We start from the raw sequence: 22,433 nt of genomic DNA on the forward strand, positions 1-22,433 counted from the left end.
GATTACACAGTAGTGAAGAAGACCTCTAGTGAGAGTTGTCAGGACCCTGAGTCTGAGGGATGGGGAAGACTCCTGAGCCCAATCATGGGTCCTCCACCTCACCCCCTGATACATGAGGACATCAATAACCAGAAGATCCTAGAACTCACCTACAAGATGATTGAGCTGCTGACTGGAGAGGTGACACTGCTGGGAATGCTGGGACATTATACAGTAACGCTATGAAGGGATCGGAGGGATCATAGTATAATTGTATGTGTCAGGTTCCTATAAGGTGTCAGGATGTCGCCGTCTATTTCTCCATGGAGGAGTGGGAGTATTTAGCAGGACACAAAGATGTGTACAAGGACATCATGATGGAGGTTCCCCAGCCCCTCACATCACCAGGTAATAGACAGGACTAAATACACATGGCCTATAATTATCTGTATGTAAAGAATGAATTCAGTCCCTGTATGTGTTTCCTCCAGATCTATCCAGTAAGAGGACAACACCAGAGAGATGTTCCAGTCCTCTTCTTCCACAGGACTGTAAACAAGAAGATCCTAATTTTCCTCAGGATCATCAGGTAGATGGAGAGAAGGTGTCATGAGATCTCCCCTATGATGTGTAGATGGCTGTGAAGGTCTTGTGCTCAGTCTTGTTTTATCCCCCAGTATTATGTTTTATACTTGTGTAATGAGAATGGTGGAGATGGCAGGATTAGAGCTTATCATAGATGTGACTTCTCCATCTGTCTGTGATTTTTCTCAATATTTGTTTCAGGGTGAAGATCTGACCCATATTAATACTACAGAGACATATGTGAGGGGTGATGAGTGTTGTAAAGAGGAGATTCCCACATATGACTACCCAGGTGAGTAGTAACCACTAAATGCAGAGAAGTCACAGATTCTTCTCAGTCACCGTCTGTGGCTACTTTATCGGTGGTGTAGTCCGGCTGTATTACCATGATCGCCATTTTGCCTCTAGACCACAACATTCTCCTCCATTCAAAACTGTTCAAATGACTTTGGGCATTAAAGCCCTTTTATATAGAGCTTACAACCTGGAGGATCCACCTACCCTCTGGGGATAGAAGACGGTGACCGTTACCTGCCCAGATCTGTAAACTACAAAGCCAAATGACAGCACACGTAGAATGTACTGACAAGTTAGAAAATCACTTGAGGAACATTATTATGATGGGCCTGTAAGAGAAAGCGGAGGGTAATGATGCTGTTGGCTTCCTATAACCCTGATATCTTATTTTCTGAATCTACCTTCTCTCCCTTCTGTGCTGCTGAATGTGCTCATATGGTCCCTACAAGACCAGGTCCAGTCTTTCTGGCCAAACTTTGCTTTAACCCCTTAAGCCCCAAGGGTGGTTTGCACGTTAGTGACCAGGCCAGTTTTTACAATTCTGACCACTGTCCCTTTATGAGGTTATAACTCTGGAATGCTTCAACAGATCCTGATGATTATGACAGATCCTGATGATTATGACATTTTCTCGTGACATATTGTACTTCATGATTGTGGTAAAATTTGTTTGATATTACCTGCTTTTATTTATGAAAAAAATGGAAATGTGGCGAAAATTTTGAAAATTTCACAATTTTCCAACTTTGAGTTTTTTTGCCTTTAAATCACAGAGATATGTCAAACAAAATACTAAAGAAGTAACATTTCCCACATGTCTACTTTACATCAGCATAATCTTGGAACCATAATTTTTTTTGTGTTAGGGAGTTATGAGTTAAAAATTGACCAGCAATTTCTCATTTTTAAAACCAATTTTTTTTTTTTCGGGACCACATGACATTTGAAGTCATTTTGAGGGGTCTATATGATCGAAAATAACCAAGTTTGACACCGTTCTAAAAACTGCACCCCTCAAGGTGCTCAAAACCACATTCAAGAAGTTTATTAACCCTTCAAGTGTTTCACAGGAATTTTTGGAATGTTAAAAAAAAATGAAAATTTAACTTTTTTTTCACAAAAAATTTACTTCAGCTCCAATTTCTTTTATTTTACCAATGGAAACAGGAGAAAATGGACCCCTAAAAGTTGTTGTAAAATTTTTCCTGAGTACGCTGATACCCCATATGTGGGGGTAAACCACTGTTTGGGTGCATGGCAGAGCTCGTAAGGGAAGGAGCGCTGTTTGACTTTTCAATGCAAAATTGACTGGAATTGAGATGGGACGCCATGTTGTGTTTGCAGAGCCCCTGATGTACCTAAACCTTGAAACCCCCCACAAGTGACACCATTTTGGAAAGTAGACCCCCTAAGGAACTTATCTAGATGTGTGGTGAGCACTTTGACCCACCAAGTGCTTCACAGAAGTTTATAATGCAGAGCTGTGAAAATAAAAATTCTTTATTTTTTTCACAAAAATTATTTTTTAGCCCCCACTTTTGTATATTCCCAAGGGTAACAGGAGAATTTGGAAGACAAAAGTTGTTGTCCAATTTGTCCTGAGTACGCTGATACCCCATATCTGAGGGGGAACCACCGTTTGGGTGCATGGCAGAGCTCGCAAGGGAAGGAGCGCTGTTTGGAATGCAGACTTAGATGAATTGGTCTGCAGGTGTCACATTGCGTTTGCAGAGCCCCTAATGTACCGAAACAGTAGAAACCCCCAAAAGTGACCCCATATTGGAAATTAGACCCCCCAAGGAACTTACCTAGATGTGCTGTGAGAACTTTGAACCACCAAGTGTTTCAGTACAGTTTATAACGCAGAGCCGTGAAAATAAAAAAAATTGTTCCCACAAAAATGGTTTTTTAGCCCCCAATTTTTTATTTTCCCAAGGGTAACAGAAGAAATTGGACCCCAAAAGTTGTTGTCCAATTTGTCCTGAGTACGCTGATACCCAAACATTGGGATAAACCCCTGTTTGGGCGCACAGGAGAGCTCGGAAGGGAAGGAGCACTGTTTTTACTTTTTCAACACAGAATTGGCTGAAATTGAGATGCGTTGCCATGTCGCGTTTGGAGAGCCCCTGATGTGCCTAAATAGTGGAAACCCCCAATTATAACTGAAACCCTAACCCAAACACATCCCCTAATCCTATTGAAAAAAATAGTTTTTGCGTCTCCACATTTTGAGAGCTACAATTTTTCCATATTTTGGTCTACAGAGTCATGTGGGGTCTAGTTTTTTGCGGGACAAGTTGACATTTTTATTGGTACCATTTTCGGTACGTGACATTTTTTGATCGCTTTTTATTCCGATTTTTGTGAGGCAGAATGACCAAAAACCAGCTATTTGTGAATTTCTTTTGGGGGAGGCGTTTATACCGTTCCACGTTTAAAGCAGTTTTATTCTTCAGGTCAGTATGATTACAGCAATACCTCATTTATATCTTTTTTTATGTTTTGGCGCTTTTATACAATAAAAACTATTTTATAGAAAAAATAATTATTTTTGCATCGCTTTATTCTGAGGACTACAGCTTTTTTATTTTTTCGCTGATGATGCTGTATGGCGGCTTGTTTTTTGCGGGACAAGATGACATTTTCAGCGGTACCATGGTTATTTATATCCGTATTTTTTATCGCGTGTTATTCCAGTTTTTGTTCGGTGGTATGATATCAAAGCGTTTTTTTGCCTTTTTTTTTTTTTTTTTTACGGTGTTTACTGAAGGGGTCGTTACGGATGCGGCGATACTAAATGTGTACTTTTATTGTTTGTTTGATTTTTTTTTTTTTAGATGAAGAAATGTATTTATGGGAACAATTTTTTTTTTTTTTTTTTGGTAATTTTTTTTTTTTTCTTTACATATGTCAATTTTTTTTTCTTAACTTTATAACATGGCTCCGGGGGGGACATCATATTATAGGATCAGATCGCTGATCTGACACTTTGCAAAGCCCTGTGTCAGATCAGCGATCTGATGTGCACTGCGGGAGGCTTGCAAGCGCTAGCTCTGAGCAGGCGCTTGCAAGCCACCTCATTGCAGGACCCGGAAGCAGCCCCGTGGCCATATTGGATCCGGGGCCTGCAGGGAGGAGGAGGTAGGAGACCCTCTGAGCAACGCGATCACATCGCGGTGCTCCGAGGGTCTCAGGGAAGCACGCAGGGAGCCCCCTCTGCTTCCCTATGCCGCCGGAACACTGCGATCATGTTTGCAGTGTTCCGGGGGTTAATATGCCAGGAGCGGTCCGTGACTGCTCCTGGCACATTGTGCCGGATGTCAGCTGCGATAGTGAGCGCGGCCGATCGCATATGACGTACTATCTTGTCCCTGGGAATAAAGTCCCAGGTCACCTCGACGGGATAGAACGTCATATGGGGTTAAGGAGTTAATGATCGACAACATTAATTGAGCAGTGAGGGCCAAGTGTGAATTTCTGTACAATAACAAAAATATTTAGAATTGAGAGTCCTCAGTGGTTGATACCTTGCAATGGCTAACTGAAAAGATGGTAACTAATTGCAAGCTTTCGAGACTACGCAGGTCTCTTCATCAGGCGAAGACTAAAAGAAATTCTGAAGAATCACATATTTATGCACAACACATCACAGAAAAAAGACAAAACCATGGATAAGACAGGTGACGAGGCAGAATTACCATGAGTGATAAATAGTTATGTCCATAAATATTGGACCAGTTCTTAGATAAGGAATGTTTTATTGTCCTCTGGGGTCTGGTTCTGTTGTGATGATCCCACATGGTCTGAGGGGCAAGTTCCTTAGTTGATGTAGAAAGACATAAATCCATGCGACACATTCATTCCTGCACTAAGACTGTCAAAGGTCGTCATCAGTTTATATTCCCATACTCTTCTGTCTCTCTTAGATTTGAAGCTACCTTTTAAAACAAGTAATTTCATGTCCATAATGTTATGATTTGAGAGACAAAAATGTATTGCCACAGGTAGATCCATTCTTTTTTCTCTTATTGTATGGCGGTGAGAATTCATTCTTGTTCTAAGCTTTTGCCCTGTCTCCCCCCACATACAGACCCCCAGTTGGACATTTAGTACAAATAATTAGGTACACCACATTAGAAGTGACGCAGCTGAAAGTACCTGGGATCTTGTAGTCCTGATGTGAGTTGGGGATCTTTATCTTGTCCGTATTCATTAAAAATTGACAGGTTTTACATTTTTTTTTCTAGTTGCAAGGAAAGGTTCTTGCAGCTTTTGGAGAGGACAGGGAGCTTCTGACAATGATACTTCTTAGATTTGGGGGTTGCCTAAAACACAGTAGTGGGGGGAGGTCTGGAAAAATGGATTGTAATCGGGCTTCTTTTTGTAGTAAAGGCTGTAATTTCCGTGCAGCTCCCCTTAGCACCTCCAGATTTGGATTGTAGGTAACTACTAGAGACACCCGGTTGTTTTCTTTTGTAATGTAGCAGGTGATTCCTTGATATTCTGGTGGCTATTGTAATATGGTTTTCAATTGTTCTAGGATGGTAGCCAGCCCTGATTCAAAAAGGTCTTTCTGAGGCGACCAAGGTGTTCATCCCTATCCATGGGGTTGGAACATATGCGATTGCATCTGATGGCTTGGCTGTAGACAATAGAGTTTTTAGGTGTTTTGGATGGAAACTGCCCCATTTAAGGTATGTTGGACGGTCGATTGGCTTCTGATACAGGGATGTCTCTATTTTATTGTTCTGCAGCTTAATGATGGTGTCCAAAAAGTTAATTTCAGTACAGGAATAGTTGAGTGTCAAGTTGAGGGTAAGATGAAATTGATTAAACTGTTCATGGAACGTCTTTAGCTGTGGCTCAGACTCCGTCCAGATGATTAACATGTCATCAATGTAGCGGTATACAAAAAACCTGTTTGGGAAAGAAGAACAGACAAATCGCGGCGCCCTAAGTGCGTAAACACAATATTATAGTCTTTAAAGGGTGCACAATTTTATGCACTCACCTGATAAAAGACTGAAATGGCTTTAGATTATGTATCCTCAAAATTCCCTCTGAGATACTTTTCAATATACAGGGCTTGCAGCTTAACTCGGGTGGATCCAAGTGAAAGAACCAGAGTCAGGCTCACACAGGATGAGTAATTCAAGAAAAGCACATCCAGCCCATGAATGGCAGCGCTTCCCAGGACTCACATTCAAAGATGATATTTCATATTTTTTTACAAATCCCCTTTGTACTGTGTTTTTATGATACCTGAAGAAGGATATATACTGTATCCGAAACGCGTTGTATCTCTTCTATTTTAAGTTATGAAAAAAAAAATATATGAAATATCATCTTTGAATGTGAGTCCTGGGAAGTGCTGCCATTCATGGGCTGGATGTGCTTTTCTTGAATCAATGTAGCGGTAGTAGGCCAGAGGCCTGATGGGACATGAGGACAAAAAGTCGCTTTCAAGCTTGGCCATGAAAAGATTTGCATACTGTGGGGCCATTTTACTTCCCATTGCTGTGTCAGTCTCCTGTAGATAGATCTTCTTGTCAAATTCAAAGTAATTGTGGGTGAGGATGAATTTTATACGTTTCACCACAGAATCCGCTTCAGTCCCTGTGTTTTCCAGGAAGAATTTGCAGGCATTTAATCCATCCTGGTGTGGGATATTGGAGTACAAAGATTCCACATCCATGGTGGCCAGGATGGTTCCTTCTGGTAGAGGACCTATTGCTGATAGTTTATTCAATAGGTCAGTTGTATCCTGAATGAAGCTGCGTGTATCCTTTATCAGGGGTTTAAGAATACCCTCTACCCATCCAGATACCTGCTCAGTAAAGGTGCCCACACATGAATTGATTGCTCTTGTCTGTTTGCTTCCTTCATATAGTCTGATGTGTTCATCATGACTATTGCACCTCCCTTGTCAGCAGGTTTGATGATCATTTCTTTGTTGGTCTTCAGAGACTGTACCTTTCTCTCCTAGGCACTGATGTTGGATGCTTGTCTTCTGTTAGTATCTATGATGGTGGATTTTATCAAGTCCAAAGGTAAAAAGAGAAAAAGTAGTTAGCACTCACCAAGCCCGCTGCTGCAAACAAGTCTTTATTAGGACAAGGACAGGGAGAACATGATGTCTGAAGGATGACAGCTGTTTCGCGCTACTTGTTTGCAGCAGTGGGCTTGGTGAGTGCTAACTACTTTTTCTCTTTTTACCTTTGGACAACATGCACTTTTTTGGTTAAGCACCCCTTGTGCCCCTGCAAGGTGTAGGAGGCAGAGGTACTGGTACAGCACATTACAGCACGCAGATAGGTGATCGCGTTTTGCCAGCAGTGCGGGTATTTGCATTTTCTTCTTTTTTTGGAATTTGTGGATTTTATCAAGTGTCTGAAGGTGTCTATATATTTATCCAAATGAGGGTTGCGTCAAGGTGGAGGTGTCCAGTCTACATACAGGAAAGATATATAAATATGTGATTCTTCAGGATTTCTTTTAGTCTCGCCTGATGAAGAGACCTGAGTAGTCTCGAAAGCTTGCAATTTGTTACCATCTTTTCAGCTAGCCATTAAAAGGTATCGACCACTGAGGACTCTCAATTCTAAATATTTTTCTATCTACTGGCTTACACGGTACCAAGATATACACTCACCGGCCACTTTATTAGGTACACCTGTCCAACTTCTTGTTAACACTTAATTTCTAATCAGCCAATCACATGGCGGCAACTCAGTGCATTTAGGCATGTAGACATGGTCAAGACAATCTCCTGCAGTTCAAACCGAGCATCAGTATGGGGAAGAAAGGTGATTTGAGTGCCTTTGAACGTGGCATGGTTGTTGGTGCCAGAAGGGCTGGTCTGAGTATTTCAGAAACTGCTGATCTACTGGGATTTTCACGCACAACCATCTCTAGGGTTTACAGAGAATGGTCCGAAAAAGAAAAAAAATCCAGTGAGCGGCAGTTCTGTGGGCGGAAATGCCTTGTTGATGCCAGAGGTCAGAGGAGAATTGGCAGACTGGTTCGAGCTGATAGAAAGGCAACAGTGACTCAAATCGCCACCCGTTACAACCAAGGTAGGCCTAAGAGCATCTCTGAACGCACAGTGCGTCGAACTTTGAGGCAGATGGGCTACAGCAGCAGAAGACCACACCGGGTACCACTCCTTTCAGATAAGAACAGGAAACTGAGGCTACAATTTGTACAAGCTCATCGAAATTGGACAGTAGAAGATTGGAAAAACGTTGCTTGGTCTGATGAGTCTCGATTTCTGCTGCGACATTCGGATGGTAGGGTCAGAATTTGGCGTAAACAACATGAAAGCATGGATCCATCCTGCCTTGTATGGAGCATCTTTGGGATGTGCAGCCGACAAATCTGCGGCAACTGTGTGATGCCATCATGTCAATATGGACCAAAATCTCTGAGGAACGCTTCCAGCACCTTGTTGAATCTATGCCACGAAGAATTGAGGCAGTTCTGAAGGCAAAAGGGGGTCCAACCCGTTACTAGCATGGTGTACCTAATAAAGTGGCCGGTGAGTGTATATCTTTCCTGTATAAAAATGGAGGATACCAGAATTTACAGAAATTACAACCTTTACTACAAAAAGATGCCCGCTTACAATCCATTTTTCCAGACCCCCACTATTGTGCTTTAGGCAGCCCCCAAATCTAAGAAGCATCATTGTCAAGAGCTCCCTGTCCTCTCCAACAGCTGCAGGTACCTTTCCTTGCAATCAGAAAAAAATGTAAAACCTGTCCATTTATAATGACCATGAACAAGATAAAGATCCCCAATTCACATCAGGACTACAAGATACCAGGAACTTTCAGCTGCGTCAGTTCTAATGTGGTGTACCTAATTATTTGTACTAAATGTCCAACTGGGGGTCTGAATGTGGGGGAGACAGGGCAGAAACTGAGAACAAGAATGAACTCTCATCACCACACAATAAGAGAAAAAAAGAATGGATCTCCCTGTGGCAAAATATTTTTGTCTCTCAAATCATAACATTATGGACATGAAATTACTTGTATTAAAAGTAGCTTCAAATCTAAGAGAGCGAGAAGAGTATGGGAATATAAACTGATGACGACCTTTGACAGTCTTAGTGCAGGAATTAATGTGTCGCATGGATTTATGTCTTTTTACATCAGCTAAGGAACTTGCCCCTCAGACCATGTGGGGTCATCACAACAGAACCAGACCCCAATCAGAGGACAATAAAACATTCCTTATCTAAGAACTGGCCCAATATTTATGGACATAACTGTTTATCACTCATGGTAATTCTGCTTCATGTCACCTGTCTTATCCATGTTCTTTTTTTGTTCTGTGCTATGTTGTGCATCAATATGTGATTCTTCAGAATTTCTTTTAGTCTTTGCTGGATGAAGAGACCTGTGTAGTCTCGAAAGCTTGCAATTTGTTACCATCTTTTCAGTTAGCCATGTAAGGTTTCTCTTACTGAGAGTGTTGGGGGACACTCACTTGGCCGCGATATTCAAGCACACGGGCACGGGTTTATAAAACAAAGCAGTCCATGCGGTTTATTAAGCGTCATAAACCGGGTTACGCACAGTTCAAAACATGAAACACAACAGGCACCAACTGGTGATATCTACTTGCAGCTTCTAACACTTCAGTGTACGGCTTTGCCTCACGGACACTAACGTGCTGGGCCTCTCACTTCGCCCAGTTACCAGGGTGTCCGTACGCCGTACACTTCACCAACGTCCCAAGTCACAGACAGCACATGTGACTCCGGGTTGTCGTCTCTAATACACGCTGGTCCTCCCTTAACCAGTTCCCAAGGGAGACCACACAGTTCATAGAACTTCACAAGCACTACCGGCCTGTACGATACCTGACGGGAGCTCCGGCTCCACCTGCTGACTCCTCGCCAGTCCACACCTCCGGGTAAGCTGCCTTACAGGGATCACCAACTTGCCTGGCCGGCACACACTAGTCAGTCCAGAGCCACTGAAGGATTGTAGCTTCCCCAGTTCCACTGTGCACTGCTCCGGGATCCGGTCCTCCTCCTAGGACCTCCCACGCCAGCAGGTGCTTTCCAGGAAGCCTCCTCCCAGGCTTCCAACACAGGAACACACCGAGCCCTCAGGAACTCCCTCAGGGATTTTGCACTTGGACCCTTCAGGTCCAAACACTGGAACCACACAGGAACATGTGACCCACACTCTGGTCACGTTATGTACCTGTAACCACACCCACAGTAATGGATCACATGGGCTGGTCACGTGATCCTGACATCACTGCAGGTCAATTCTCACGGCCTCAATACAACTCCGTGCACATCCCGGGGAGACCATGCAGCGCCCCCTACCTGTTACAGGGGTTACTGCATCACATATATCACAGCCATTAAAAGGTATCAACCACTGAAGACTCTCAATTCTAAATATTTTTCTATCTACTGGCTAACACAATACCAAGATATATATCTTTCCTGTACAATAACAGGATGTACAATAACAAATTGTATTGTGGTACCGTGTTAGCCAGAAAAATCAATGTGAATACTTTTCTGCCCAATGATGACAAAAGTATTCTAGGAGTGATACCTTTATTGGCTAACCAGAAAATAATATGTTTGCAGCTTTCAGAGCACAGTGGCTCCTTCTTCAGGCAAGATTACAAATGGGTTAATAAGAAAAAAGCACAACATTTAAGGAATACTACAGTAGGACATGGCTTCAGGAGGTGTGATGCCTCCTAAAGATAAACCAAGGAAATCTAATTACCGTATATACTCGAGTATTAGCCAAGATTTTCAGCCCATTTTTTTAGACTGAAAGTGCCCCTCTTGGCTTATACTAGAGTCGTTGTCCCAGGGGTCGGCGGGGAAGAAGGAGCGGCAGCTGTCAAATCATACTTACCTGCTCCCGGCGCGTCTCTGAATGTTCCTGCAGCTCTGCCCCCCACAGCTTCTTCCTGTGTTCAGCGGTCACGTGGTACCGCTCATTAAAGTAATGAATATGGACACATATTCATTACTTTAATGAGCGGTATGATGTGACCGCTGAACACAAGAAGAAGCTGCGGATGCCCGGAGACCAACTGTCAGTGAGAAGCTGCCAGGGACCACGCCGGGAGCAGGAGAGTATAACGGGGAGGGTGAGCATTGCGCGATATTCACCTGTCCCCGTTCCACCGCTGTGCGCCGCTCCACTTCCACGTCCTCTGCCTGTGATGTTCAGGTCAGAGGGCGCGATGACGTGTTTAGTGCGCGATGACGTGTTTAGTGCGCACCGCCCTCTGCCTGAACAGTCACTGTGCAAAACACGGAAGAGGAGCAGCGCACAGTGGTGGAACGGGGACAGGTGAATATCGTAAGTGCCGGGGGCCTGCTCAGGACAAGAGGTGAGTGTGTGTATTTTTTTTTTTTATCGCAGCAGACGGCTATGGGGCAATTGTTTCTATGGAGCATCTTATGGGGCCATAATCAACCTTTGTGCAGCATTATATGGGGCAAATGTTTCTATGGAGTATCTTACGGGGCCATAATCAGCCTTTGTGCAGCATTGTATGGGGCATATTTTCTATGGGGCCATAATCAACCTATGCAGCTTTGTATGGGGCACATTATCTGTGGAGCATCTTATGGGGCCATAATCAACCTATGCAGCATTGTATGGGGCACATTATCTATGGAGCATCTTATGGGGCCATAATCTATTCAGCACTGTATGGGACACATTATCTATGGAGCATCTTATGGGGCCATAATCAACCTATGCAGCATTGTATAGGGCATATTTTCTATGGGGCCATAATCAACCTATGCAGCATTGTATGGGGCATATTTTCTATGAAGCATCTTATGGGGCCCATCATGAACTTTATGTAGCATTATATGGGGCATATTTTATTATGGAGCATCTTATGGGGCCCATCATGAACTCTATGGAGCATTATATGGGGCTCCTGATTCAATATGGATATTCAAAAACACAACCTACTGATGTCTCAATTAATTTTACTTTTATTAGTATCTATTTTTATTTTTGAAATTTACCAGGAGCTGCTGCATTTCCTACCCTAGGCTTATACTCGTGTCATTAAGTTTTCCCAGTTTTTTGTGGCAAAATTAGGGGTCTCTGCTTATACTCGGGTCGGCTTATACTCGAGTATATACGGTAGTCATTTTGTTACAAATGGAAAGGGAGTGAGAATGATGTTCTTAGGTATCTGGAGTCCTGGCGGAGGTGTGAATTGTATCCATGTAGTGAGTCGTAAATCCAGGAGTTAAATTGAGTTCTAGTGTCAAAGAATTGAACATCTTCATTAGTTTGAATTCTGATATTTTTCTTTCTCTGTCATTTTTAAAATGACCTTTTAGTATTAAGAATTTTAAGTCTGTCATACAATGTCTAGTTCCAGAGAAATGTTTTCCCACAGGTGTGTCCACAATATGAGCCAAGCACAGGAGAAATGCATGTTCTATCAAAGGGAATAACATTCTGTCCTACAAAACAGCTTGATAGGGCTCCGTTCTGTAGCGATATCGAGGAATTCTTCCACAGATTTCTACTCAAAGAATTCTTTCATAACAGATATCATATCACAAGACAATGTGAACGACACAGCAAAAAAGAAAGAGGACAAGCTGCAACCTGGCCACAACCGAACTCTGGATCACTACATTGACTGTTTCCGTAAAAAAGTTATATCTGACATTTTGGACAGACACCATAAAGTGCCGCAAAATATCACTATGGAGGAAAGAAAAGCCATACAATTTTAAAAGCCAATAACAATATCATCATCAAGCCAGCAGACAAAGGAGGAGCTGTAGTCATAATGAACACGACAGATTACATCCAGGAAGCAAACACACAAATCTTGGATATAAAATGCTACTCCACTTCAGGGAGATCCGACCAAAAATACATAGAGGAACTAACACATATCATTAATGGATTTGATTCGACTTCATCCTCAACGCTGGAACTTACACCAGACAATTCCCAAACAGGTACCTTCTACATGTTGCCTAAAATACATAAAGAAGGTAATCCTAGGAGGCCTATCACCTCTGGTATTGGGACTTTAACTGAGAATATCTCAGGCTGGGTGGAGAACATTCTGAAACCCTTAGTGAAGTGCACACCCAGCTATATCCAGGACATCACGGATACTCTTTGCAAATTGTCAGCGCTGGGCCCACTTCCAGAGGACACGACACTAGCCACCATGGATGTAGAGTCTCTCTATTCCAACATTCCTCATGAGGATGGAATTGCAGCATGGAAATATTTCCTTCAAATGAACAATCTAGCCACAGAATCAGCACTGTGGCAAGATCAGGTTTGTGCTTCATCACAACTATTTTTCTTTTGGGAACAATTTATACGAACAGTGTATGGGCAGCGCCATGGGAAGCAAAATGTCTGCACAATATGCTATCTTATTTATGGCGAAACTGGAGTAAGAATTTTTGTCATCTTGCTCTATTAAACCTCTTGCATACTTCCGCTACATTGATGATCTGCTAATAATCTGGACAGGCTCAAAAGATAATCTACTAACCTTCCACAATAACTTCAACAAGTACCACCCAACCATCAAGCTTACCCTCAACTTTTGAAAGATCCAAATACATTTTCTGGACATGACCATATACATCAAGGACAACGCCATACAAACCTCAATTTACCATAAGCCCACAGGACGTCCGGCATATCTTAGATGGGACAGCTTTCATTCAAGACACACCAAAAAATCCATCATCTACAGTCAAGCTCTGAGATATATTCGGATCTGTTCAGACAGTAAAGAAAGGGAACTACAGCTGCTATCACTGAGGAACACATTCCTACAAGAAGGATACCATCCACTGGTAATAGATGAACAGATCCACAGGGCTACAAGGGTCCCAAGAAATAGCCACATGGATTACACACTGAGGGAGGACAACAACAGGGTGCCTCTTGTGGTCACATACAACCCCCACATGAGCATCCTAAGGGAAATTGGTGCTGATCTCCATCCCATATTCCAGAGACCACAAACTGAAAGACATATTCCCAGAACTTCCACTTCTCTCCTATAAATGGCCCCCTAACTTAAGGAATCTCCTTGTCAGAAGTGTCCTCTCATCACCATCAGTGACGGGCACATTCCCCTGTAACAATAAAAAATGCAAAACGTGTACCCACATATTACCAACAGATATAGTCCGTGTACCAAACACAAATCAGGACTATAAGGTCACGGGTTCCTTCTCATGTACATCCTCCAACGTGGTGTACATGATACAATGTACGAGGTGCCCTGGAAGTATCTATATTGGGGAAACCATGTAAAAACTACCAACTAGGATGAATCTACACAGACACACAATCAGGAATGAAATGGACACGCCTGTGGGAAAACATTTCTCTGGACCTGGACATTGTATGACAGACTTAAAAGTCTTAATACTAAAAGGTTATATTAAGGGTACGTTCACACAGGACTTTTTTGCTGCTTTTTTTTATGCTAATTTAGGTGCGTTATTTTGGTGCGTATTTGGTGCGTTTTTTGGGTACGTTCACACAGGACTTTTTTGCTGCAGATTTTTGCTGCAGATTTTTGCTGCTTTTTTTATGCCAATTTTCAGCTGCTAGGACACCTCACAATGGCTCTTCACACCTCACAATGGCTCTTCACACCTTACTACCAGGAACTCCCTCACAATAGATCACAATCAGGACACCTCACAATGGCTCTTCACACCTCACTAACCACACCCCTAAGCTCTTGGCTGTGAGATCCCTTCCTGCTGGCCATGATTTTCTGCACAAAAAACGCAGCAAATAATGCTACATGCGTTTTTTCACCGTTTTTGCAGCGTTTTTTTCATCACCCATTCAAGTCAATGGGTGAAAAAACGCTGCAAAAACGCTGAAAGAAGTGACATGCCCTATGTCCAAAAAAAGCAGCAAAGCAGAAAATACTGATCAAACAAAAAACCAACGTGTGTGCATGAGATTTCTGAAATCTCATAGGCTTTACTGGTACTGTAAAAAGCAGCTGAAAATTAGCATAAAAAAAAGCAGCAAAAAAAAGCAGCAAAAAAGTCCTGTGTGAACGTACCCTTAGGATGACAGAGAAAGAAAAATTTGAGAATTCAAACTAATGAAGATGTTCAATTCTTTGACACTAGGACTCAATTTAACACCTGGATTTATGAGTCACTACATGGACACAATTCACACCTCCACCAGACGGACTCCAGATAACTAAAGGTACCTTCACACGAAACGACTTTGTAACGATATCGCTAGCGATCCGTGACGTTGCAGCGTCCTCGCTAGCGATATCGTTTAGTTTGACACGCAGCAGCGATCAGGATCCTGCTGTGATGTCGCTGGTCGCTGAATAACGTCCAGAACTTTATTTGGTCGTCCGATCGCCGTGTATCGTTGTGTTTGAAAGCAAAAGCAACGATACCAGCGATATTTTACACTGGTAACCAGGGTAAACATCGGGTTACTAAGCGCAGGGCCGCACTTAGTAACCCAATGTTTACCCTGGTTACCAGCGTAAAAGTAAAAAAAACAAACAGTACATACTCACCTTCGCTTCCCCCAGCGTCCGCTTCCTGACACTTACTGAGCGCCGGCCCTAAAGTGAAAGTGAAAGCACAGCGGTGACGTCACTGCTGTGCTGTTAGGGCCGGAGCTCAGTCAGTGTCAGGAAGCAGATGCTGGGGGACGCGAAGGTGAGTATGTACTGTTTGTTTTTTTTACTTTTACGCTGGTAACCAGGGTAAACATCGGGTTACTAAGCGCGGCCCTGCGCTTAGCAACCCGATGTTTACCCTGGTTACCCGGGGACCTCGGCATCGTTGGTCGCTGGAGAGCGGTCTGTGTGACGGCTCTCCAGCGACCACACAGAGACTAAACAGCGACGCTGCAGCGATCAGCATCGTTGTCTGTATTGCTGCAGCGTCGCTGTGTGTGATGGGGCCTTAAGGAATTCAGATCACTGCACAATCTCTCCTGAAATGGGGAGCAATATTATATTCTCTAATCTTCTGGTCAGGACTCATAGTAGCCTCAATGGTCCGCCATAAATTAATGCAACGCCGGTTTAATGTTGAAGTTCTTCCCTCGTACGTACGTTGTTGGGAATGTAACATATAATAAAAATTTTTATTTTTTTTTACCTGTTCATACTGTATGATAGTTTAGTTGTGGTGGGATTCATCTGCCTGACTTATGTGAGTCTGTAACTCCATGATAGTCATAAAAAAAAAGCTCTCCGTCACCTCTTCCAAATGCTTAACCCCTTCCCGACCTGTGACACAGCATATGCGTCATGAAAGTCGGTGCCAATCCGACCTGTGACGCATATGCTGTGTCACAGAATGCTCGCGTTCCTGCAGGCCGGGTGAAAGGGTTAACTCCAATTTCACGCAACCTACAGGAACAGGGGGAGTGGTACTTCAGCACGGGGGGTGGCTTTGCCCCCCCGTGGCTATGATTGCTCTGATTGGCTGTTTCACTTTCAACAGCCAATCAGAGCAATTTGTAATATTTCACCAATGAAACTTAGTGAAATATTACAATCCAGCCATGGCCGATGCTGCAATATTGGCCACGGCTGGAGACCCCGATCTGATCCTGCCACCGACTGACAGAGGCGATCTGCCGCCGCCGTCAGTCTTTCCTACCCCTCCTTTATGTTCTCCACGCCATCCTCTCCACTCCGCCCCCCTGTCCTGTCCGGTGCCACCCCTGCTCTCCGATCCCACCCCGGTAACTACAGAATCCCTCGCGGTGTCTGTCCGGCTTGTAGCTTGGGCGCCACCATCTTCCAAAATGGCGGGCGCAGTGCGCCCGACGAATCGGCCGGCAGGTTCGTTCATTCACTTTGATCACTGTGATAGGTTTTATTACAGTGATCAAAATAAAAAAAATTGTAAATAGCCCCCCCCCCTTTATCACCCCCATAGGTAGAGAGCAGCATAAAATAAAGAAAATATATTTATTTTTCCACTAGGGTTAGGGTTAGGGTTAGAACTAGGGTTAGGGTTAGGGTTGCATTTAGGGTTAGGGTTAGAATCAGGGTTAGGGTTGGAATTAGGGTATGTGCACACGGTGCAGATTTAACTGCGGATCCGCAGCGGATTGGCAGATTCGCAGCAGTTTTCCATGCATTGTACAGTACCATGTAAACCTATAGAAAACCAAATCCGCTGTGCCCATGGTGCGGAAAATACCACGCGGAATCGCTGAGTTGTATTTTCCGCAGCATGTCAATTCTTTTGTGGATTTCGCAGCGTTTTACACCTGCTCCTCAATAGGAATCTGCAGGTGTAAAACCGCAGGAAATCCGCAGGTAAAATGCAGTGTGTTTTACCTGCGGATTTTTCAAAAACGGTGCAGAAAATTCTGCACACCAATCCGCAACGTGGGCACATAGCCTTAGGGTTAGGGTTGGAATTAGGGTTAAGATTAGGGTTAGGGGTGTGTTGGGGTTAGGGTTGTGATTAGGCTTAGGGTTGGGATTAGGGTTAGGGGTGTGTTGGGGTTAGTGTTGGAGTTAGAATTGAGGGGTTTCCACTGTTTAGGCACATCAGGGGGTCCCAAACACGACATGGCGCCACCACTGATTCCAGTCAATCTTGCATTCAAAAAGTCAAATGGTGCTCCCTCCCTTCCGAGCCCCGACGTGTGCCCAAACAGTGGTTTACCCAAACATATGGGGCATAAGCATACTCAGGAAAAATTGCAGAACAACGTTGGGGGTCTAATTTCTCCTGTTACTCTTGTGAAAATAAAAAATTGGGGGCTAAAAATTTATTTTTGTGGGGGAAAAAAATGATTTTTCATTTTCACGGCTCTACGTTATAAAATTCTGTGAAGCACCTGGGAGTTCAAAGTGCTCACCACACATTTAGATAAGTTCCTTGGGGGTCTAGTTTACAAAATGGGGTCACTTGTGGGGGGTTTCTACTGTTTAGGCACATCAGGGGCTCTGTAAACGCAACGTGACACCCGCAGACCATTCCATCAAAGTCTGCATTTCAAAATGTCACTACTTCCCTTCCGAGCCCCGACGTGTTCCCAAACAGTGGTTTACCCCCACATATGGGGTATCTTCGTATTCAGGACAAACTGGACAACAACTTTTGGGGTCCAATTTCTCCTATTACCCTTGAGAAAATAAAAAAATTGCAAACTAAAAATAATTTTTGAGGAAAAAAAAAAGATTTTTTATTTTCACGGCTCTGCGTTATAAACTTCTGTGAAGCACTTGGGGGTAAATAGTGCTCACCACACATCTTGATTAGTTCCTTGGGAGGTCTAGTTTCCAAAATGGGGTCACTTGTGGGGGAGCTCCAATGTTTAGGCACACAGGGGCTCTCCAAACGTGACATGGTGTCCGCTAACGATTGGAGCTAATTTTTCATTCAAAAAGTCAAATGGCGCTCCTTCCCTTCCGAGCCTTGCATCCAAACAGTGGTTTACCCCCACATATCAGGTATTGGTGTACTCAGGAAAATTTGCCCAACAAAGTCTAGGATCTATTTTATTCTGTTGTCCATACAAAAATGAAAACATTGAGGCTAAAAGAAAATTTTTGCAAAAAAAAAGTACTTTTTCATTTTTACGATCCAATTTGTGAAGCTTCTGGGGGGTTCAAAGTGCTCACTATGCATCTAGATAAGCTCCTTGGAGGGTCTAGTTTCCAAAATGGGGTCACTTGTGGGGGAGATCCAATGTTTAGGCACACAGGGGCTCTCCAAACGAGACATGGTGTCCTCTAAAGATTGGAGCCAATTTTTCATTTAAAAAATCAAATGGCACTCCTTCCCTTCTGAACCCTGCTGTGCGCCCAAACAGTGGTTTCCCCTCCACATATGGGGTATCAGCGTACTCAGGACAAATTGGACAACAACTTTTGTGGTCCACTTTCTCCTTTTACCCTTGGGAAAATAAAAAAAATTGTTACTAAAAGATAATTTTTGTGACTAAAAAGTTAATTGTTAATTTTTTCCTTCCATGTTGCTTCTGCTGCTGTGAAACACCTGAAGGGTTAATAAACTTCTTGAATGTAGTTTTGAGCACCTTGAGGGGTGCAGTTTTTAGAATGGTGTCACTTTTGGGGATTTTCAGCCATACAGACCCATCAAACTGACTTCAACTGTGAAGTGATCCCTAAAAAAAAATAAAAAAAATGGTTTTGTAAATTTTATTGTAAAAATGAGAAATCGCTGGTCAAATTTTAACCCTTATAACTTCCTAGCCAAAAAAAACTTGTTTCCAAAATTATGCTGATGTAAAGTAGACATGTGAGAAATGTTATTTGTTAACTATGTTGTGTTACATAACTCTGGTTTAACAGAATAAAAATTCAAAATTTGAAAATTGCGAAATTTTCAAAATTTTCCCTAAATTTCACAAATAAACGCAAAAAATATCGACCTAAATTTACTACTTACATGAAGCCCACTATGTCATGAAAAAACATTCTTAGAATCGCTAGGATCCGTTGAAGCGTTCCTGAGTTATTACCTCATAAAGGGACAGTGGTCAGAATTGCAAAAAATGGCCAGGTCATTAAGGTCAAAATAGGCTGGGTCATGAAGGGGTTAAGATCTAAATTTAAAGTGAACCTGTCAGCAGGATTGTGCACAGTAACCTACACATAGTGTCAGGTCAGCGCCGTTATACTGGTTAAATTGATACCTGTTGATGAAATCCGTCTTGTGGTTGTTGTTTAATGTTTTTTTGCAGTTTTCAGTTAATGAGATTCTCATGCTCTTGGGCGGCGCTGTGGGCGGGGCTTTATGTGGTGCTCTGCTTTCATATTCATCTGTATTGGCTTATGGCAGGTCACTGATCCTTCAGTGACCTGCCCCCCATTTTTTCATAATGCATATAACAATGTTGGTATTATTGTTGATCATGCCTATAATATTGTGGCTATTGCGAGGCTTAGAAATTTTTTTTACATCCAACAAAATGACACTGATGGCGCAAGTCCAATTGCATCTTTCTCTTACTTATAGATGCTATTACACAGGCGCCGCCATTGCCGGTGACATTTTGGTGGATGTAATTTATTTTTTAAGCATCACAATAGCCACAATATTATAGGCATTATCAACAATAATATCAACGCTATTATATGCATTATGTAAAAATGGGCCAGGTCACTGAGGGATCAGTGACCTGTCATAAGCCAATACAGATGCATATGTAATCAGAGCACCACATAAAGACCCGCCCCCAGACCCACCTCAGAGCACAAGAATCTCATTAACTGAAAACTACAAATACAGATTAAACAATAACCACAAGACTGATTTCATCACCAGGTATCCATGTAATCAGTATAACGCCGCCGACCTGACAGTGTCTGTAGGTTACTGTGCACAATCCTGCTGAGAGGTTCACTTTAAGACACCTCAGCTCTGCACTATTATACACAGTTCTTTTTAAATGTGTAATATTTCTTCTTGATACTCATCTGACAGAAAATATTGGCTCTTACGATACTTTAGATTGTGAAGTCACCGAGCCCCATACTCTAATTACACCAGAGAGGTTTCATCACTAGCTACTCATTTATTACTGATGAAGACTGCTGAGGTTGGTCATTTCAGTAAATGTGTTATTGCCTATAGTCACAGTTTTTGATTACAGAAGTCAGTGTCAAAAATACTCTGATTTAAGCTCTTCCTGCAGCCAGTTTTGTGTTCCTAATCAGGCCCCATTTTTCATATCTGACGTATGTCACGTTATGTAGTCATAACTTTGGAGTTAATCACAAAGGATAATAGAAAACAAATGGATCTTACAAATTTTCCAACTTTTTACAATACCCTACATACGATTGTACTGTCTGGGCACATGGCAGTGTTCAGAAGGGAAGGAGCACCATGTAGCTATTTGAATGTAGATCTAGCTAGACTAGATTGCAGACACAATGTATTGGGTCACCTGGCAGCTCAAAAGATATCCACCATGGACATGCCTGGCACGATCTTCTCTGCTTTCCATATCCCAAGGATTGCCTTGCTCATTGCCCTTTAACACCCTTGCATGTATCTGGACTTACACTGGGACCCCTAGGCTTGGACTATGGTGTTACCTGCTATTCTGTGGTATTAGATGTCAAGAAGAATAGTCAGGTAGCTGGGTCAGAACCAGAAGGACAGAATCAGAAGACACAAAAGTAGTCAGTAAACGGGCCACGTTCACAACAGGAAGCAAATACACAAGCCACATGGTGAGCACAGAGGACTGAACCAGAGGAGAACAACGCTGTTTCTGGCAGATTCCTGTCATATGCTTTGAGCTTTAGTAGGGTGTGGTACTTTCCAAATGGCTGAAGTAGGGAGCAGATTACTCCACCTGGACAGAAGGAACAGATCCCAGAGGAGATTCGACACACCATATGCAGAAGCCCTAATTGGGGTTGATCGAATAGCTTCGGATAAGTGCTTATCCGAATAGCTATAGTGCTTCCCGAATAGCTACCTTGGTAACCTGGATACCTGTAGCGCTCCTGATAATAAGCTGTTTGGCGTCGCTGCTGCATGTGTCGTGGCTGTTTGACAGTCACAAAACTTGCATAGATAGCCCAAAAATGGGCACGGGCTCTGCTTGTATGAGTTGTGACTGTCACACAGCAACACAACACTGGCAGCTGCAGCGATGAACAGATGATTATCGGGAGCGCTCCATCTAACAAGGTTCCCGAGGCAACTATTCGGTTAGCGCTATAGCTATTAGGATAAGGAGTTATGCAAAGCTATTCGATCAACCCTAACCCTAATATAACTAAATGACAGAAAACCAGAATAGTCGAAATCCCCTTGAAGTGATTCCATTTTATAAATTAATTCACTGAGGGTTATCATCTATACACATGTGGTCAAAATTGTTGGTACCCCTCGTTTAATGACAGAAAAACACACAATGGTCACAGAAATAACTTGACTCTAAGGGTACTGTCACACTCTGCAACTTTCCAATGATCACGACCAGTGATACGACCTGGCCGTGATCGTTGGAAAGTCGTTGTGTGGTCGCTGGAGAGCTGTCACACAGACCGCTCTCCAGCGATCAACGATGCCGAAGGCCCCGGGTAACCAGGGTAAACATCGGGTTACTAAGCGCAGGGCCGCGCTTAGTAACCCGATGTTTACCGTGGTTACCAGCGTAAAAGTAAAAAAAAAAAAATCAGTACATACTCACATTCCGGTGTCCTTCAGGTCCCTTGCCGTCTGCTTCCCGCACTGACTGAGTGCCGCCGTAAAGTGAAAGCAGATCACAGCGGTGACGTCACCGCTGTGCTCTGTACTGCCTTACGGTCGTCAGTCAGTCAGTGCGGGAAGCAGACGGCAAGGGACCTGAAGGACACTGGAATGTGAGTATGTACTGTTTTTTTTTTTTTTACTTTTACGCTGGTAACCAGGGTAAACATCGGGTTACTAAGCGCGGCCCTGCGCTTAGTAACCCGATGTTTACCCTGGTTACAAGCGAACGCATTGCTGGATCGCTGTCACACACAACGATCCAGCGATGACAGCGGGAGATCCAGCGACG

General features: G+C 43.1%; 2 protein-coding genes across 3 annotated transcripts in view; both read left to right on the forward strand.

Moving 5' to 3' along the window:
* The window catches only part of LOC143768256 (uncharacterized), a 29,914-nt gene extending 29,580 nt beyond the window's left edge, over positions 1-334 (forward strand). The window contains exon 10 of the mRNA XM_077256949.1: positions 1-334. Coding sequence (XP_077113064.1) covers positions 1-225 — 225 coding nt within the window. The 3' untranslated portion in view covers positions 226-334.
* The window catches only part of LOC143767948 (uncharacterized), a 27,937-nt gene continuing 5,708 nt past the window's right edge, over positions 205-22,433 (forward strand). The window contains exons 1-3 of one of the 2 annotated variants that reach the window (XM_077256495.1): positions 205-387; positions 471-568; positions 766-856. In XM_077256495.1, the coding sequence (XP_077112610.1) occupies positions 255-387; positions 471-568; positions 766-856 (322 nt within the window). In that variant the 5' untranslated portion in view covers positions 205-254. The remainder of the gene's footprint in view (positions 388-470; positions 569-765; positions 857-22,433) is intronic. The other variant, XM_077256497.1, reaches the window with a different exon arrangement.

Source organism: Ranitomeya variabilis, chromosome 4 (genome assembly GCF_051348905.1).
Source record: "Ranitomeya variabilis isolate aRanVar5 chromosome 4, aRanVar5.hap1, whole genome shotgun sequence".
Lineage (NCBI taxonomy): Eukaryota > Metazoa > Chordata > Amphibia > Anura > Dendrobatidae > Ranitomeya > Ranitomeya variabilis.